The following is a 16,914-nucleotide window of genomic DNA, read 5'->3' on the forward strand; positions in this document are numbered from 1 at the left end:
GTCTTGTTGTCTTGTTGTGTTGCTTGTTGTCTTGTTGTGTTGCTTGTTGTTTGGCAGTCAGAGCTGCAGTGAGACATGAACCGTCCTCCCAGCCAATCAGCATCGCGTTTGCAACGGCGTCATCACGCCCAAAACCTGACGCTTTGCGCTTCATTCAACCAAATTGCAGCAACGCATCGCTTCCCATTCTCAGTAACGATGTTGCAACAATGGGAAAATAATGAAAATAATGCCGTTCCTAAGCCTGTTTTTACCAACACTGGTCACATGTTGGACTGTTGAATCTGGAGTAGCAGAGAAAAGACACGTCAGCTCAGGGAAAACTAACAAACTCCAGACCACAGCCAGGATTCTGGCTTAAACCAGCTCACCAGGCAGCCCAAACCTGTCATTCAATCTTTTATTTCTCTGATTATTTCCCTGCAGGACCGTCCCTGCGCCTTCCATCGGGCTTTTCTTAGGATACAGAAACAAAACCCTTCTTATCTATTGTTCTTATTTCTTTCTTTTGTTTAAATTTTAAATCATGCTTTTTATTTCTTCTGTTTTAATGTCTCTGTAAAGCACTTTGAATCACCTTGTGCTATAAAATAAACTTGCCTTGCCTTCTTTATCTGTGTGTTCCAGAAGTGAAGCAGCTGTTTCTTTTTGTAGGCTAGTATACAAGAGTTTACTACTGGTCAAACTAGCTGGTAGAGTAGAAAACCTTACCAACCATAGACGCAATTTTATTTTTGCCAGTGGCCTCAATTTAATTCCTCATCCCACAGTTAAAAACACAAAGAAATTAAAGACTATCTGCATTAGAAATGCTATTTCTGGGCTATGAATCTTCCAAGCCAAGCCTCCCAGAAAGGGAGCACTTCTAAGCCGTAAACCACATCACTGAGCCCTGCAGCTTTCCCTTCTAATATCTTCTCCTCTCGTGAGCAACAGCTTTGCATATCATCATTATTGTAACACAAATGTCCAAATAATTTACAAGAAAGCTTGACCAAGCCTGCGAACATCAATTAGATTCACTATGGGAAATGCTTGGATTTGTTTGCTGATTTGTAGACCGCAGAATAAAAAAATAAGTGGATTTCAGCTGTAACACAGAAATGAGGGAGCTATAGAATGAAGGAGTGTGTTCCAGAAGTGAAGCAGCTGTTTTTCTTCTGTGTTTCAGTATTTGCACGAGAACGGCGTTGTCCACCGTGACCTCAAACCGGAGAACTTGCTGTACGCTGACCTGTCGCTGGACGCCCCGCTGAAGATCGGTAAATCACGTGAATATGACAGAACTTCCAGCCTTGATTCTGCAAGATCTGCATTTTTACCAGGAGTACCCACCACTTTCATCCCCTGTACTTCCTCCTCTTGTCACAGTTTATGTTTAATCATGTTTTCAGTTATGTTCTGGTCCTGTTTTTCCCCTGCCACCTCGGTTCAAGTCACCGTTCAAGTCTCGTTTTGCCGATCTCAGTCTTGTTTTGTCTTGCTTTGTTTCTCATGGTTTTGTTATGTCATAGTTTAGCGCGGCTTTTTGTTCTTGCTCCTTGTCCCCTTTCTGTTAATAAACCCTGTTCCGTTTGAAAGAACTGCATCTGGGTGCTACCTCTCCATCGAACCGCGACACCTCTGTGGTCTAAAGGTCAGAGAAGATGCGTTCACCAGTGGAAATAAGATCCTGGAAGAACTCAAACAATCACGTTCAGCAGCATCTGGGATTAGAAACGTCTGATCAGTCGGCTCTCAAGCCCAGATGCAGCTGAACACTTTCATCCACATCTGGTTCTTTTCTGACCACCAACAAGGATTTCAGCATTGAACTGTTTATGTCAGAAACCTTTGAACCCACCACACTTACTTCTAAATCTAGATTCAAAGTTAATCTGAATGCATTTAGTTAGTTCCAGCAGTAGAAACTCAACATATGCCTTAAACCTTTGGTAAACATGTTTAATCTATAGGAGAAACAGAACCTCCTACAGAATCAGTTTCAGCGCCATCCCATCAGCTCTTTGTTGGCTCATTATTTCCGGAGAAGCCTCTCCGCCTCCAGATGGCTGGTGAGCCCCTGGCTAACCGCTACAGATGGAAGAGTGAGAGTCCTATCCGCCGACACCTTCCTTTGGTTCAGAGCCTCCCGCAGAGAAACACATTCTCCTCCACCTCCACAGCTTCACCCCCTCATATGCCTCGAAATAGAACCTCACATCAAGTTTAAAACACCTCTCAGTTCAGTGCTGCTAAAGAAATGTTCTCCTCTCCCACAGCCGACTTTGGTCTTTCCAAAATCATTGATGACCAGGTGACCATGAAGACGGTCTGCGGTACTCCAGGGTACTGCGGTGAGTAAAGTGAAGCCAGCAGCTCCACCTGAGACAGGGGAGGGTGGTGCAGCAGTGATCATACGACAGCACCTTTAGGTGCAGCAAATCAGGGGTGTAGAGGCACATTTTGTACAAGTATGTGGGGAAAAAGCTGTAGAAACTGACTGTGAGGTACTGTAGAAGAAGCAGTAAACTGTATAGTGGAAATAATAAGGCTTGGAATGGGTTTAGTTTTAGGTTTGATGCTACAGTAAATACTGTAGTAGTAGTCGGTGTAGCAGAACATGTAGTATCTGGTCCAGAATGAGGTGCAATAACAGGTGTAGTAAAAGTAAGGGTGCAGGGCCGGGAAGAGGTGGTGTAGTAGCAGGAGGAGGTGGTGTAGTAGCAGGAGGAGGTGGTGTAGTAGCAGGAGGAGGTGGTGTAGTAGCAGGAGGAGGTGGTGTAGTACCAGGAGGAGGTGGTGTAGTAGCAGGAGGAGGTGGTGTAGTACTAGGAGGAGGTGGTGTAGTACTAGGAGGAGGTGGTGTAGTACTAGGAGGAGGTGGTGTAGTACCAGCAAGTAATAGTGTAGTACCAGGAGGAGGTGGTGTAGTAGCAGGAGGAGGTGGTGTAGTAGCAGGAGGAGGTGGTGTAGTAGCAGGAGGAGGTGGTGTAGTAGCAGGAGGAGGTGGTGTAGTAGCAGGAGGAGGTGGTGTAGTAGCAGGAGGAGGTGGTGTAGTAGCAGGAGGAGGTGGTGTAGTAGCAGGAGGAGGTGGTGTAGTAGCAGGAGGAGGTGGTGTAGTAGCAGGAGGAGGTGGTGTAGTAGCAGGAGGAGGTGGTGTAGTACTAGGAGGAGGTGGTGTAGTAGCAGGAGGAGGTGGTGTAGTACCAGCAAGTAATAGTGTAGTACCAGGAGTATGTGGTGTAGTACCAGGAGTATGTGGTGTAGTACCAGGAGGAGGTGGTGTAGTATTAGGAGGAGGTGGTGTAGTACCAGGAAGTAATAGTGTAGTACCAGGAGGAGGTGGTGTAGTACCAGGAGGAGGTGGTGTAGTACCAGGAGGAGGTGGTGTAGTACCAGGAGGAGATGGTGTAGTATTAGGAGGAGGTGGTGTAGTATTAGGAGGAGGTGGTGTAGTACCAGGAAGTAATAGTGTAGTATCAGGAGGAGGTGGTGTAGTATCAGGAGGAGGTGGTGTAGTATCAGGAGGAGGTGGTGTAGTATTAGGAGGAGGTGGTGTAGTACCAGGAGGAGGTGGTGTAGTATTAGGAGGATGTGGTGTAGTATTAGGAGGATGTGGTGTAGTATTAGGAGGATGTGGTGTAGTATTAGGAGGATGTGGTGTAGTATTAGGAGGATGTGGTGTAGTATTAGGAGGAGGTGGTGTAGTACCAGGAAGTAATAGTGTAGTACCAGGAGGAGGTGGTGTAGTACCAGGAGGAGGTGGTGTAGTACCAGGAGGAGGTGGTGTAGTACCAGGAGGAGATGGTGTAGTATTAGGAGGAGGTGGTGTAGTATTAGGAGGAGGTGGTGTAGTACCAGGAAGTAATAGTGTAGTATCAGGAGGAGGTGGTGTAGTATCAGGAGGAGGTGGTGTAGTATCAGGAGGAGGTGGTGTAGTATTAGGAGGAGGTGGTGTAGTACCAGGAGGAGGTGGTGTAGTATTAGGAGGATGTGGTGTAGTATTAGGAGGATGTGGTGTAGTATTAGGAGGATGTGGTGTAGTATTAGGAGGATGTGGTGTAGTATTAGGAGGATGTGGTGTAGTATTAGGAGGAGGTGGTGTAGTATTAGGAGGAGGTGGTGTAGTACTAGGAGGAGGTGGTGTAGTATTAGGAGGAGGTGGTGTAGTACTAGGAGGAGGTGGTGTAGTATTAGGAGGAGGTGGTGTAGTATTAGGAGGAGGTGGTGTAGTATTAGGAGGAGGTGGTGTAGTATTAGGAGGAGGTGGTGTAGTACTAGGAGGAGGTGGTGTAGTATTAGGAGGAGGTGGTGTAGTATTAGGAGGAGGTGGTGTAGTATTAGGAGGAGGTGGTGTGGTACCAGGAGGAGGTGGTGTGGTACCAGGAGGAGGTGGTGTGGTACCAGGAGGAGGTGGTGTAGTACCAGGAGGAGGTGGTGTAGTATTAGGAGGAGGTGGTGTAGTATTAGGAGGAGGTGGTGTAGTATTAGGAGGAGGTGGTGTAGTATTAGGAGGAGGTGGTGTAGTATTAGGAGGAGGTGGTGTAGTATTAGGAGGAGGTGGTGTAGTATTAGGAGGAGGTGGTGTGGTACCAGGAGGAGGTGGTGTGGTACCAGGAGGAGGTGGTGTGGTACCAGGAGGAGGTGGTGTAGTACCAGGAGGAGGTGGTGTAGTATCAGGAGGAGGTGGTGTAGTATCAGGAGGAGGTGGTGTAGTACTAGGAGGAGGTGGTGTAGTACTAGGAGGAGGTGGTGTAGTATTAGGAGGAGGTGGTGTAGTATTAGGAGGAGGTGGTGTAGTACCAGCAAGTAATAGTGTAGTACCAGGAGGAGGTGGTGTAGTACCAGGAGGAGGGAGGTGGTGTAGTACCAGGAGGAGGTGGTGTAGTACCAGGAAGTAATAGTGTAGTACCAGGAGGAGGTGGTGTAGTACCAGGAGGAGGTGGTGTAGTACCAGGAGGAGGTGGTGTAGTACTAGGAGGAGGTGGTGTAGTACTAGGAGGATGTGGTGTAGTATTAGGAGGAGGTGGTGTAGTACTAGGAGGATGTGGTGTAGTACCAGGAGGAGGTGGTGTAGTAGTAGGAAGAGGTGGTGTAGTACCAGCAAGTAATAGTGTAGTACCAGGAGGAGGTGGTGTAGTACCAGGAGGAGGTGGTGTAGTACCAGGAGGACGTGGTGTAGTAGTAGGAAGAGGTGGTGTAGTACCAGCAAGTAATAGTGTAGTACCAGGAGGAGGTGGTGTAGTACCAGGAGGAGGGAGGTGGTGTAGTACCAGGAGGATGTGGTGTAGTATTAGGAGGAGGTGGTGTAGTAGTATTATTTTAATTGTATCACTATAAGTGCAGTAATGTTATCAGTATCAGTGGTAGTGGAATAACTGTTATTAGTGGTAGATAATGTAGTATCAGTAGTAATCGTTGTTAGGTATTGAATAATACTTCATTAATACTTCATTAATACTTCATTAATACTTCATTCATCCCCAAAAAGAGGAATAAGAAAGTATTAATGGTGTCAGTAGTAACTGCTGTAGTATTAGTGTTAGCTGTGTGGTACTTAGAGGGGTTTCAGCAGTATTTGGCGTAGTATTGTTAGTATCAGTCTTATACAGTATCAGCAGCATTTCGTATCAGTGGAACGGCGTTTTCACCTGTGTCATCCGGAGGTGGGCAGTGATGCATTCACTGCAGCCGCTGCTCTGTGGGATTTCTCAGACCTCTCAGTCAGAGCTTCTGTCAGCCATCTGGCAGCTAACCGACTCCTCTGCCTGCAGCTCCAGAGATCCTGCGGGGAAATGCCTACGGCCCCGAGGTGGACATGTGGTCGGTGGGCGTCATCCTCTACATCCTGTGAGTGTGTTTACTCGCTGCCAGCCACACACACAATTAACTGATTCATTATTGACTCATTCCCGTCAGCGCGGATTTCTCATCTAAGTTTTATGTTCTTCCATCTGTCTCATAACAGCCATTAAAGGCGGTGACACAACTGCATCCCGTCTCTATCTGCCCTCAGACATTAATTGCATGTTAATGGTGCCTTCAAATGGTGCAGCATTAGACCATAATGACACACTTCTTTGGTTTCTCTAGAAATGATGGGGCATCATTAACATCTCATTTTTACTTTTGGTTTCTTTCGAGACTCTTATTGTCATACTTGCTTTAATTTTAAGACTCCAAAACAAATTGATCGCTAATTATTAGCAAGGTTGGGATCATTTGAGTCACTGAAAATGTTTTAAAGATGAGCAGCAGCTGTATTATTAATCTGAGTGTCACTTACTGTTTCCAAGACTCTGTGGGTTTGAGCCCTTCTTCGACCCAAGGGGGGATCAGTACATGTACAGCCGCATCCTCAACTGTGACTACGAGTTTGTGTCTCCCTGGTGGGACGAGGTCTCTGTCAATGCTAAGGATCTGGTGAGCTTTACTTCTGCCCCGGCATTTTCACACAAAAATAAACAGAATATGGATGGGACTTAAAGGGGAACTCCGGTATTTTTAAACCTGGACCTTATTTCTGGCATGAAATACGTTCATCTACTCACAGAGAACATTTTGGTGAAAGTCGGCGTCCTTCGGAAGATATTTAGATAACTGGAGATCCATATAACGGAGTGAACGGGGCTTAGAGGATGCAGCCTCTAAATAAGGCATTATCTGTCTTTATTTCACCAATACTTTAAGAAGAATGAATGAATGAACGTGTGCTATAGCTCTGTTAGCTCATAGCTGCTGTTATGTGGCTACTTGCAGCTATAGGAGAGCTAACGGAGGGATTTCTACACAGGCACTCTACTGGGACCACTTCATCCACACGCCCCCCTGCAGCACAGTTTATTCACTCCGTGCTCTGTGACAGTCGGCTAACTTCACACAGAGTTTGCTGCTGATAGTTTTGTGCAACATGGCAGGATATTTATCAGATTTTGACGACTTTGAGTAAGATGGACGTTCTTACCGGAGTAAATAAGCTGTGTTGCAGGGGGGCGTGTGGATGAAGTGGTCCCAGTAGAGTGCCTGTGTAGAATTCCCTCCGTTAGCTCTCCTATAGCCGCAACTTTAGGGTACTTGATTTGAAACGGCCAACCACAACAACCGTCCTTTCCCTGTTGGTCCGCCTACAGGTCAGTAAGCTGATCGTCCTCGACCCTCACAAGCGCCTCAGTGTCCGGGAGGCCCTTCAGCACCCCTGGGTGCTCGGTAAAGCTGCCCGGTTCTCCCACATGGACACGACCCAGAGGAAACTGCAGGAGTTCAATGCTCGACGCAAACTTAAGGTCATCTGAACAACTCAATACTATTTTTTGGTCTTCCTTCCCTTTGGTAAAGTAGATTATGATGGTGGTATGATTGCCACCTTCCATGTGGGAGACCTGAGTATGACTCCCTTGCATGACTCCAGTAGGGGTCCTTAGGCAAGACCCCCTTACCCTACATGCCTACCTGTAAGTCACTTTGGATAAAAGCATCTGCTAAATGCATAAACATAAACATTACAAACTGCTACCAGTAGGTAATTCCTAAAAAGATGCCACCTCCTCCATGAATTTAAATCCAATCCAAATGGGGCTAAAACTCAATTAAAACTGCAGTGTTGGCTAAATGGATCAGAGATTTTGTGTGTCTGTCGACAGGCTGCCATGAAGGCCGTTGTGGCCACCAGTCGGATGCACGAGAGTTCGCGGCGTCGCACTGACAGCTGTGAGATTCCAGGCTCAGGGACTTCCAGGCAGAGCAGCATGCAGCAGGACCTGCCTCCTGAGTCCGCAGAACCTGCCCCTGAAGACAAAGAGGAGCCAACCCAAGACCAGCAGGTGCCGCAGAAAGTTGAATCTAAGCTCGCCGACCAAAGTGCCGCCAACCCCTCCCCTCCGCGCAGCCCCAACCCGCCAAGCTCTGATGTTGCGCCCACGGGCCCCAACCCTGTCAGACCACCACTGCGTGGTGACGGGCTCCGACAGGCATCAGTCATCCCCAAAACAATGCTGGTCCAACCCCGGCTGCCACAGAAGAGCTACTCTGTCATAGAGCATTCCCCTCGGGTCGATGCCACACCCCCAATGGGCTCGCCTCCGAGTCCTAACAACCTCAGCAATGGCTTCACGGCCGGGGTGGAGCCTACCAGTAAGACCGCCCACTGCCAGTGATCACCTGACAGAGCTAAGCTGCTCTACACTGAGTCAGTGTCATACCACCGTGAAAATCACATAATTCAGCCTTCCTTCAGCTCTTTACAGACATCAGAATCAACTTATTGGGACAACACCGGAAACAAAAGTGTCTGAAACACCCTGCTAACATTTACGCAATTTCACCAAAAGTCCATGTTCTGTAGCTCAGCTTTTAGGCTAACAGTGGCCCTCTCAGTGATAGTTTGTGTGTGGGGGGGGGGGCTGGCTTAGCTAAAACAGCTGGTTTCAGACAAAAGATAAACTTAGAATCAGTAAAAGATAAGTAAAGATTTCCCAGAGCTGTAAATCATGTAAAGGTGTCGCAGAATGAATGTAGAGCTGGAAATTAGCAGAACAGGCTCCCTGTAAATGGACGTTTGGGTGCTTTTCAGCCTGAGTTTTAATGGAATTGGGTGGCCGTGACTTGCTTTTCACTTGCTGCCCCAGTTGTACTCAGAGACCCAAGTAATTCCTGTAAAAAGATGTTTATGAAAGCATGCGGGTGATGAAGTCTTTCAAAGTATATTTTGCTTTAACAGATATGAATATATTCCAGACTAATTATAAACGCAGACAGCTGTTTGTTATGGTTCTTCCTGTTAAAGTCCAGTGAATTTTCATCTTGTCTGGAAGTTATTTACATCTTCCAGATGTGGACTGATTGTAAACATTTATGGGTGTAAGTTTTTACTGTATCAGTCCAGGTAAAAGTGAGGGTAATGGCAGCTTTGTCTGCAAGGTGGGGCCAAGTGTGGAGCTTCGTTTTGGTTGTCAACCTCCTTACTGCCACTTTAAAGGGAAAGTTCAACATTTTGTTGTTTGGAGTTCAATTACGCATGTTTAATAGTGAGAAATTCACTCATGTACGTGTTCAGGAGAGAGCTGGAGTGGTTTAACAGTGTGCAAAGCAAGCTTGGTTCTGTCCAGCACTGGTGGATCAAAGCATCATTTATTGACTCAATTTCTTGTTTGAATTAATCAATGGTTTCTCTCAGATGGACATGACACCAAATTAGGTTGTTTTCTCCGGTGGATAGCATCCGAGACGGTTGCTATCTCCAACTTGGCCACCAGATGTCAGTAATGGACACACGTTGTTCCTTTAACAACACAAGTTCCGACAACTCTCTGATTCACGCCGTGTTTGTTTAATCTGTTGTTCCAACAGATTTCCTGTCTGCTGGCAGGTGGATTTAAGCTCCAAACTGAACAAACATGAGACTGAAATCCAAAGTGCTGAACTTTTCCTTTAAGTCTTGATCTGGGACAGAGACTTCTTCCTCCTCACCTGCCTCTTCTTCCTCTTCTCCTACAAGAAGGTGAACTCTTCCTCGAATGCTCAGGACGGAGCAGACCGATTGCTTCTTATAAAACTTTAATTACGCAGCGTTCATCTGCATGAAGGACACGGGGAGAGCAGCATCATCTCTCTCGGCTTCTTCTTCTTCTGCATCCCTTTTAGTTTCGGAGCATGTGCATTGAGACTTTTAATGTTGCAGTGAAACTCAGAGGAGAGTTTTTTTTTATCCTTTCTACTTTTTACTGTTGACACCTGCAGACTTGATTCCGCAGCTGTATGAGTAGATCGTGTAGCTCCAGTTTGTAGCGTTCAGGTAAGTAACCTGTGTTTGTGAGCTTTGTAAAATGTTGTGTTGTTTACACTTTATCAGCAGTGACGATGCTCTCCTGTTTGCACTGTACATACCGTAGTTTGATTTTAGACAAGTGACATCTTTTTGCTCAGCTCGACTGGAGATATGTTCAGTGTTCAGCCCCCCAAATACTAAATTTAAACCTTTGTTAGACATCAAACCTTTCATCTGATCTGAAACCACACGCTCTACCTCTTTTTGTACTGGGGCTTCCAAGATAGAATAAATTGTTGCAGGATGCTCTGGAGAGAAAATGATTCAATTAGACAAACAGAGGACCCAAATTACACGTTTTTCTCTAATGTACGGTGGCCACGGCAGTCCAAACAGGACTTCAGTTTGAGAAAACAGAGGTGAGTAAAACTACAGCTGAGTAAACTACAGTTTTGTTTCTGTTCAAACAGATTTAAAGATTATTAAAATGCATCTTTACAGAATATCAGACTCACTTCCATCATCTGGCTCAGAAGAATTAAAACAAGGCTAGAAATACACTTGCTTTTAATTACAAATACACGCGTTTATCATGACTATCCTTGCTTATTCTGTGTTTCTGCAGAGCCTCATTTGTGCTCATACTCGGAAATTGAAGAGGGGCCAAAGTGTTCGGTCACAGGGTCGGTAGCTGTAAAAATGACAGAAACCTTTGAAGACAGAGATGCATGATGCACCTTTGCAGCAGCATAGTGATAAACATGCTTGTTGGGAGATAGCTGGTGGGAGATCAGCACCATTTTGTGCCCGTACACAAGCATTGAATGAAGAAGTAGCTGTTTGGTGATCTTCAGTATACTCATTATGACAAATATTACCCATGTAAAGTAAATATGTCAAACATAACATGTTGGTAAGCAACTGCTTTCAGAGCAACAATGTCGCTCTCATGTAAATATTACAAAAGCAAGTTGCATAACACCTTTGTTGTTTACTGTTTGAACAACTTAAGTTATGAATGTGGTTCCTGTACATATTTTACCAATAATATCTCTAATTCTGCATGTCAGGCAGAAAAAAAAGAGAACCACTTCACTGTTGACAAATATGGGGAGTATTATTTGCTCATGAAGTATTGTTGATGAGTAGAAAAGAAACAGCAACGAGCTGCGAAAGTTAACTAGCTAGCTAGCTAATGCTAACTAATATTAAGCGCTAATTAGCATAAAGTGCTAGCTAGCGGGCTCTATTGCTCTTGGCTCCAGGCCACAATGCATGATTGTCCATGTAAATTGATGTAATGTGTAACTTCTGTACACTTATTTTGGTGTACTACATGGCAAGAAATAAGGAAAGACAGATGTAAACTGAAAAGTGTATCACTGATCTGCTTTAATCTGATTTAACTTAGCTCACTGCTTGTATTTCTAACGGACAGTGAGGGTCAAATTAGTCACGTTTAGTCCTAATATATTGCTGCAATATCTAGATTCTAATTACAAGTATTTTTTATTTATCTTTCAAATCCAAAAATTTACCGATTTGTCCCACAGTTGGTGTTCATTTTGAACCTTTGCATCCAATACGGGGCCTTTCCTGTTTTTGTTTATGTTTTTCATTTGGTAATCCCGCGGATTTGTGTGTAATTGTGACACAACAATATTCTAATATTCAAAGCATATGAAATCCTTCCCACTGAGACTTTCTTATGCACAGGGAACTGCTGCATATTGCCAAGTTTCTTTCTGCTCCAGTAAGTGATAGTAAACCAGAAATATGTCATTCTCATACGGTGCTCGCCAACTAACATCAACTAACACAGGTTGTGTAAGGAAGTAGGAAGAGAGAAGGATAGAAATGTGGTTTCAAAGCATGGAGCTTGTGGTTTTTTAAATAGCTTTTGCTCTACTGCTCACTATTTATTAAAGTTATCTGGTTAAGTTTAGAAAAGCCTGGTTTCACTCACGGTTTACAAATCGCTAACGCTAGGACTGGGTCAGGGAACACAGATTCCTGGTTAGGTTTAGGCACTAAAGCTACTTTGATTAGCGTTCAAAACTACTCGGGGTTAGGGACTACAATACCTTTGCTTACCTTTACAATACACTTCACATACACTTGTTTACCAAATGTAAACTTAGATTTGAAGTCTTTCTTGAAGAAAAACCCAGTGGGGTTGTCTTATTTTAAAGACCAGCTCACTTATCACATAGATGCACTCATAAAGGACATAACTGGAGCAGAATTGCATCACTAAATGCAGCCTCTAGCCTCCCTGAACACGGTGAGACGCGCTCTTTAGGACATTTTGTAGAGTTTCAGTTTTCAGCTGAACCCTCAGGCTGATTTAAAAACTGTCTCTTGTTAGTTAGTTGTCATGACGATCTTACAGTTTTCTCATCTTGCAGCAGTTTTGTTGTGTCTGAGCCACCGTACAAAATCTTGGGTTGTGAAGGGAAATAGACTTACACTTTCAAGGGCTTTTCATTTTAAAGTGGAACCGTACCCCAACACCTGCAGAACTCCCTTTTCCTTAAAGAGGATGATTAAAAATGACTTCTGAAACTAGTGGTTCACTCACAGCCCGGTCAGATCAGCTGTTCCCATTGAAATAAACAAGAAATAGCCAGATTCGGTGATATGACAGTGTCAGGAAAACGTAGGCTGGAGGATAGCGACTGATAGCTCCACCTGCTGCATCTTCTCTTCTTCAGGTGCTTTTTAGGGACTGAGACAGCCTTTAAGATGCTTTGAAAAGACTGATTTCCAGGACGCAGACAGGAAGGCGGAGGACAGAGGTCTGAAACACCTCCGGCTGTGCAGCTCAGACTTGTTAACAAACTAAAAAGCAGCGAATATGAACATCGGTGTTCTTTCCAATCCCTGATTAAAGGTCCGCTACACGATAATTCACCACCTCCGCTTCACAAAAAGCAAGTTTCACCTCAAACATATGACAGTATGTTTATTTTTTTAAATTAAATGCTTAATTTTCTGCAGTTAATTTATTCATCTTTAAACAATGAAATGCGACTCAACATCAAACCCTTCTCTGATTGGTTGTCAGTGACAGTCGGCGCCTCCTGAACAACACGCTGCATCAGACGGCAGCTTACCTGAACACAGGTGGAACACACCTGTTGTCATGGTGAACGCATGTAACTGTACATTAGATGAACATCTATACTCTTCTTTAGAAACATGAATATTTTGCTTCTATATATCTCGGCCTGATGGTCATTCGGGGTGTCTGTGGTGGGCGGGGCTAAACTGTAAACGCTGTTTGTTTTGTGTTTGATGGGTAAACTTGTACCTTTTTTTTAATTCTGATGGATGACATAAGTATAAAGTGACATTGTAACAGTGTGAGCTGTTACATGTGTATCTTTGCATGTATTATTTAACTTCCTTTGGTCATATCAGATGAAACTGGAGCAGAGAGTTTGAATCCTGCAGGACTCTGTAACAGCAGCTCATCTCGTCTGGGTTCAGCCAACATGAGCTTTTGCTGCAGGATGTTTCAGGCAGGATGTTGCATCACATGTACAGTAAAGGATAGCTGATAGAAATCACTCTTTGTTTCTTGTGTTCTCTCTAAATGGACAAGCACAGAAAGTAGAATTTACAATTACAACCACCAAATCAGGAAGAAGTAAGGTTTGCTGTTACTTTGCTGGTGGGATGGTTTCCCTTTTTACATTTTAAGCCTGACTCTCATTAAAAAAAACATAAAAACAATGTTCCTCAGAGAAAGACTGGAAGGGATCTGCATATTTCTGCCTCTACAGAGCAGAATATCATTAAAGCATTCAAGGAATATGGAGGAGTTTCAGTGTAAAGGACGAGGGAGTCTAAGCTGGACCCCGTGACCTCTGACCCCTCACACAAGCTGAGGCCCAGACAGCTTTATGTGTTTCCCTCTGAACCGGGACTTATTCCACCCCAAGGGGGCTTTAATGGCCGGGGAGGGGTACAAGGTACATTTATTGAGATGTTTAGGTCATAGCGGACAGTTTGAACCTAAGATATTTCGTGTTTCTCAACCTTAACTGTAACGCATTCCTAAAAAAGTTGGGATGGAGGCAATTTACAGCTAAAAATGAGATTTAAAAAACATGATCTGGTCCTAAAGCAGCCTCCATGACAGGCTCTGAGGAGCAAAGATGTTCAGAGGAGCTCCAGTTTGTCCAAAAATGTGTTTAAAACAATGTTCCTCAGAGACAGACTCGAAGGGATCTGCATATTTCTGCCTCTACAGAGCAGAAGATCATTAAAGCATTCAAGGAATCTGGAGGAGTTTCAGTGTAAAGGACGAGGGAGCAAGCCTAAGCTGGACCCCGTGACCTCTGACCCCTCAGACGCTGCATCAAGAACCGTCATTCATCAGCAGCTGATAGAAGCACATGGACAAGGGATTACTGTGGAAACCTTTGTCAAGCACCACAATACAGAGTTCCATTCACAAGCTTTACTGTGCAGGAAAGAAGCCTGATGTTAACCTCGTCCACTTCTCTGGGCTCGGAGGCGTCTGGGATGGACCGTCACACGGTGGAAACGTGTGCTGTGGTCAGACCTATCAGTATTCCACATCTCTGTTGGAAGAAATGGAGCAAAGAGCAAAAGCAGCATCCAGCCTGCTGTCAGCAGCCAGTCCCTGCAGCCAGGCTCTGTGATGGTATGGGGTTGGATCAGGGGGCAAAGCTCATTTCCACTTCTGTGATGGCAGCATTAATGCAGAAGAGTTCGGGTACTGGAACACGAACTGTGAACTATAACGCACTCGGAATACTAAAGTAAAAGCTTTGAGGGACTATTTAGTTTTATCTGAACCTTCTTTGAACTCTTCACCTCTATCCAGATAAACAAGAACTCATAAAAACACGAAACTTAACCTGATATGTGATGTATTTCACTATAAAATGGAGTTATAACGCTTTAGTTAAAGGTTTCTAAGCTACTTTTTGAATAATTTTTATCAATTAATCATGATTTTATGTTAATATGAATGTTTTTCAGACCTTGGGGGTTTTAATTTTAAGCTTTGATGTAATAACAGACGGTGATGGAGTCTTTTCTGGAATTAAAACCCTCGAGCCTTCGAGCCTTCGGGCCTTCGATCAGTCCTCAGAGCAGAGTTTCTGTCTGTACACCTGTTTCTGCTGGATTGTCCCACACCAGTATGAGGCTGTGGGCCTCCAGTCTGCAGCTGACACCTCCCACACCGAGGTGGTGCTGTAGCCTTCCTCTGACTCCGTCCACGACCCCTCTGCAGCCGCCGATGTGACCAGCATGTCATCCACCCACCACAGGACGCATTGCCTCTGTGACTTCAGTCCATTCAAGAGGCAGACGAGCAAGTGAGGAGATTCTGGATCCTGAGAGAGCCGAGGGGAGGATAAAATCTGAACCGACGGACCTGTGGAAGTAAGGTTTGCTGTTACTTTGCTGGTGGGATGGTTTCCCTTTTTACATTTTAAGCCTGGCCTGACTCTCATTAAAAAAAACATAAAAACAATGTTCCTCAGAGAAAGACTGGAAGGGATCTGCATATTTCTGCCTCTACAGAGCAGAAGATCATTAAAGCATTCAAGGAATATGGAGGAGTTTCAGTGTAAAGGACGAGGGAGCAAGCCTAAGCTGGACCCCGTGACCTCTGACCCCTCACACAAGCTGAGGCCCAGACAGCTTTATGTGTTTCCCTCTGAACCGGGACTTATTCCACCCCAAGGGGGCTTTAATGGCCGGGGAGGGGTACAAGGTACATTTATTGAGATGTTTAGGTCATAGCAGACAGTTTGAACCTAAGATATTTCGTGTTTCTCAACCTTAACTGTAACGCATTCCTAAAAAAGTTGGGATGGAGGCAATTTATGGCTAAAAATGAGATTTAAAAACCATGATCTGGTCCTAAAGCAGCCTCCATGACAGGCTCTGAGGAGCAAAGATGTTCAGAGGAGCTCCAGTTTGTCCAAAAATGTGTTTAAAACAATGTTCCTCAGAGAAAGACTGGAAGGGATCTGCATATTTCTGCCTCTACAGAGCAGAATATCATTAAAGCATTCAAGGAATATGGAGGCGTTTCAGTGTAAAGGACGAGGGAGTCTAAGCTGGACACCGTGACCTCTGACCCCTCACACAAGCTGAGGCCCAGACAGCTTTATGTGTTTCCCTCTGAACCGGGACTTATTCCACCCCAGGGGGGCTTTAATGGCCGGGGAGGGGTACAAGGTACATTTATTGAGATGTTTAGGTCATAGCAGACAGTTTGAACCTAAGATATTTCGTGTTTCTCAACCTTAACTGTAACGCATTCCTAAAAAAGTTGGGATGGAGGCAATTTATGGCTAAAAATTAGATTTAAAAACCATGATCTGGTCCTAAAGCAGCCGCCATGACAGGCTCTGAGGAGCAAAGATGTTCAGAGGAGCTCCAGTTTGTTTAAAACAATGTTCCTCAGAGAAAGACTGGAAGGGATCTGCATATTTCTGCCTCTACAGAGCAGAAAATCATTAAAGCATTCAAGGAATCTGGAGGAGTTTCAGTGTAAAGGACGAGGGAGCAAGCCTAAGCTGGACCCCGTGACCTCTGACCCCCGTCATTCATCAGCAGCTGATAGAAGCACATGGACAAGGAATTACTGTGGAAACCTTTGTCCAGCACCACAATACAGAGTTCCATTCACAAGCTTTACTGTGCAGGAAAGAAGCCTGATGCTAACCTCGTCCACTTCTCTGGGCTCGGAGGCGTCTGGGATGGACCGTCACACGGTGGAAACGTGTGCTGTGGTCAGACCCATCAGTATTCCACATCTTTGGTGGAAGAAATGGAGCAAAGAGCAGAAGCAGCATCCAGCCTGCTGTCAGCAACCAGTCCCTGCAGCCAGGCTCTGTGATGGTATGGGGTTGGATCAGGGGGCAAAGCTCATTTCCACTTCTGTGACGGCAGCATTAATGCAGAAGAGTTCGGGTACTGGACCACGAACTGTGAACTATAACGCACTCAGAATACTAAAGTAAAAGCTTTGAGGGACTATTTAGTTTTATCTGAACCTTCTTTGAACTCTTCACCTCTATCCAGATAAACAAGAACTCATAAAAACACGAAACATAACCCGATATGTGATGTATTTCACTATAAAATGGAGTTATAACGCTTTAGTTAAAGGTTTC

At 44.8% G+C, this 16,914-nt stretch overlaps 1 protein-coding gene across 1 annotated transcript in view; it reads left to right on the forward strand.

Annotated features, from left to right (window-relative positions):
• LOC140311504 (calcium/calmodulin-dependent protein kinase type IV) overlaps positions 1-13,311 on the forward strand; it is a 40,277-nt gene extending 26,966 nt beyond the window's left edge. Inside the window, exons 6-11 of the mRNA XM_072388891.1 lie at positions 1,172-1,262; positions 2,262-2,336; positions 5,757-5,832; positions 6,279-6,405; positions 7,113-7,265; positions 7,623-13,311. Of these exons, the coding sequence (XP_072244992.1) occupies positions 1,172-1,262; positions 2,262-2,336; positions 5,757-5,832; positions 6,279-6,405; positions 7,113-7,265; positions 7,623-8,135 (1,035 nt within the window). The 3' untranslated portion in view covers positions 8,136-13,311. The remainder of the gene's footprint in view (positions 1-1,171; positions 1,263-2,261; positions 2,337-5,756; positions 5,833-6,278; positions 6,406-7,112; positions 7,266-7,622) is intronic.
• Positions 13,312-16,914: the final 3,603 nt, after the last annotated feature.

This window comes from Leuresthes tenuis, unplaced genomic scaffold (genome assembly GCF_036924035.1).
Source record: "Leuresthes tenuis unplaced genomic scaffold, fLeuTen1.0.hap1 SCAF_7, whole genome shotgun sequence".
NCBI classification, from domain to species: Eukaryota; Metazoa; Chordata; class Actinopteri; order Atheriniformes; family Atherinopsidae; genus Leuresthes; species Leuresthes tenuis.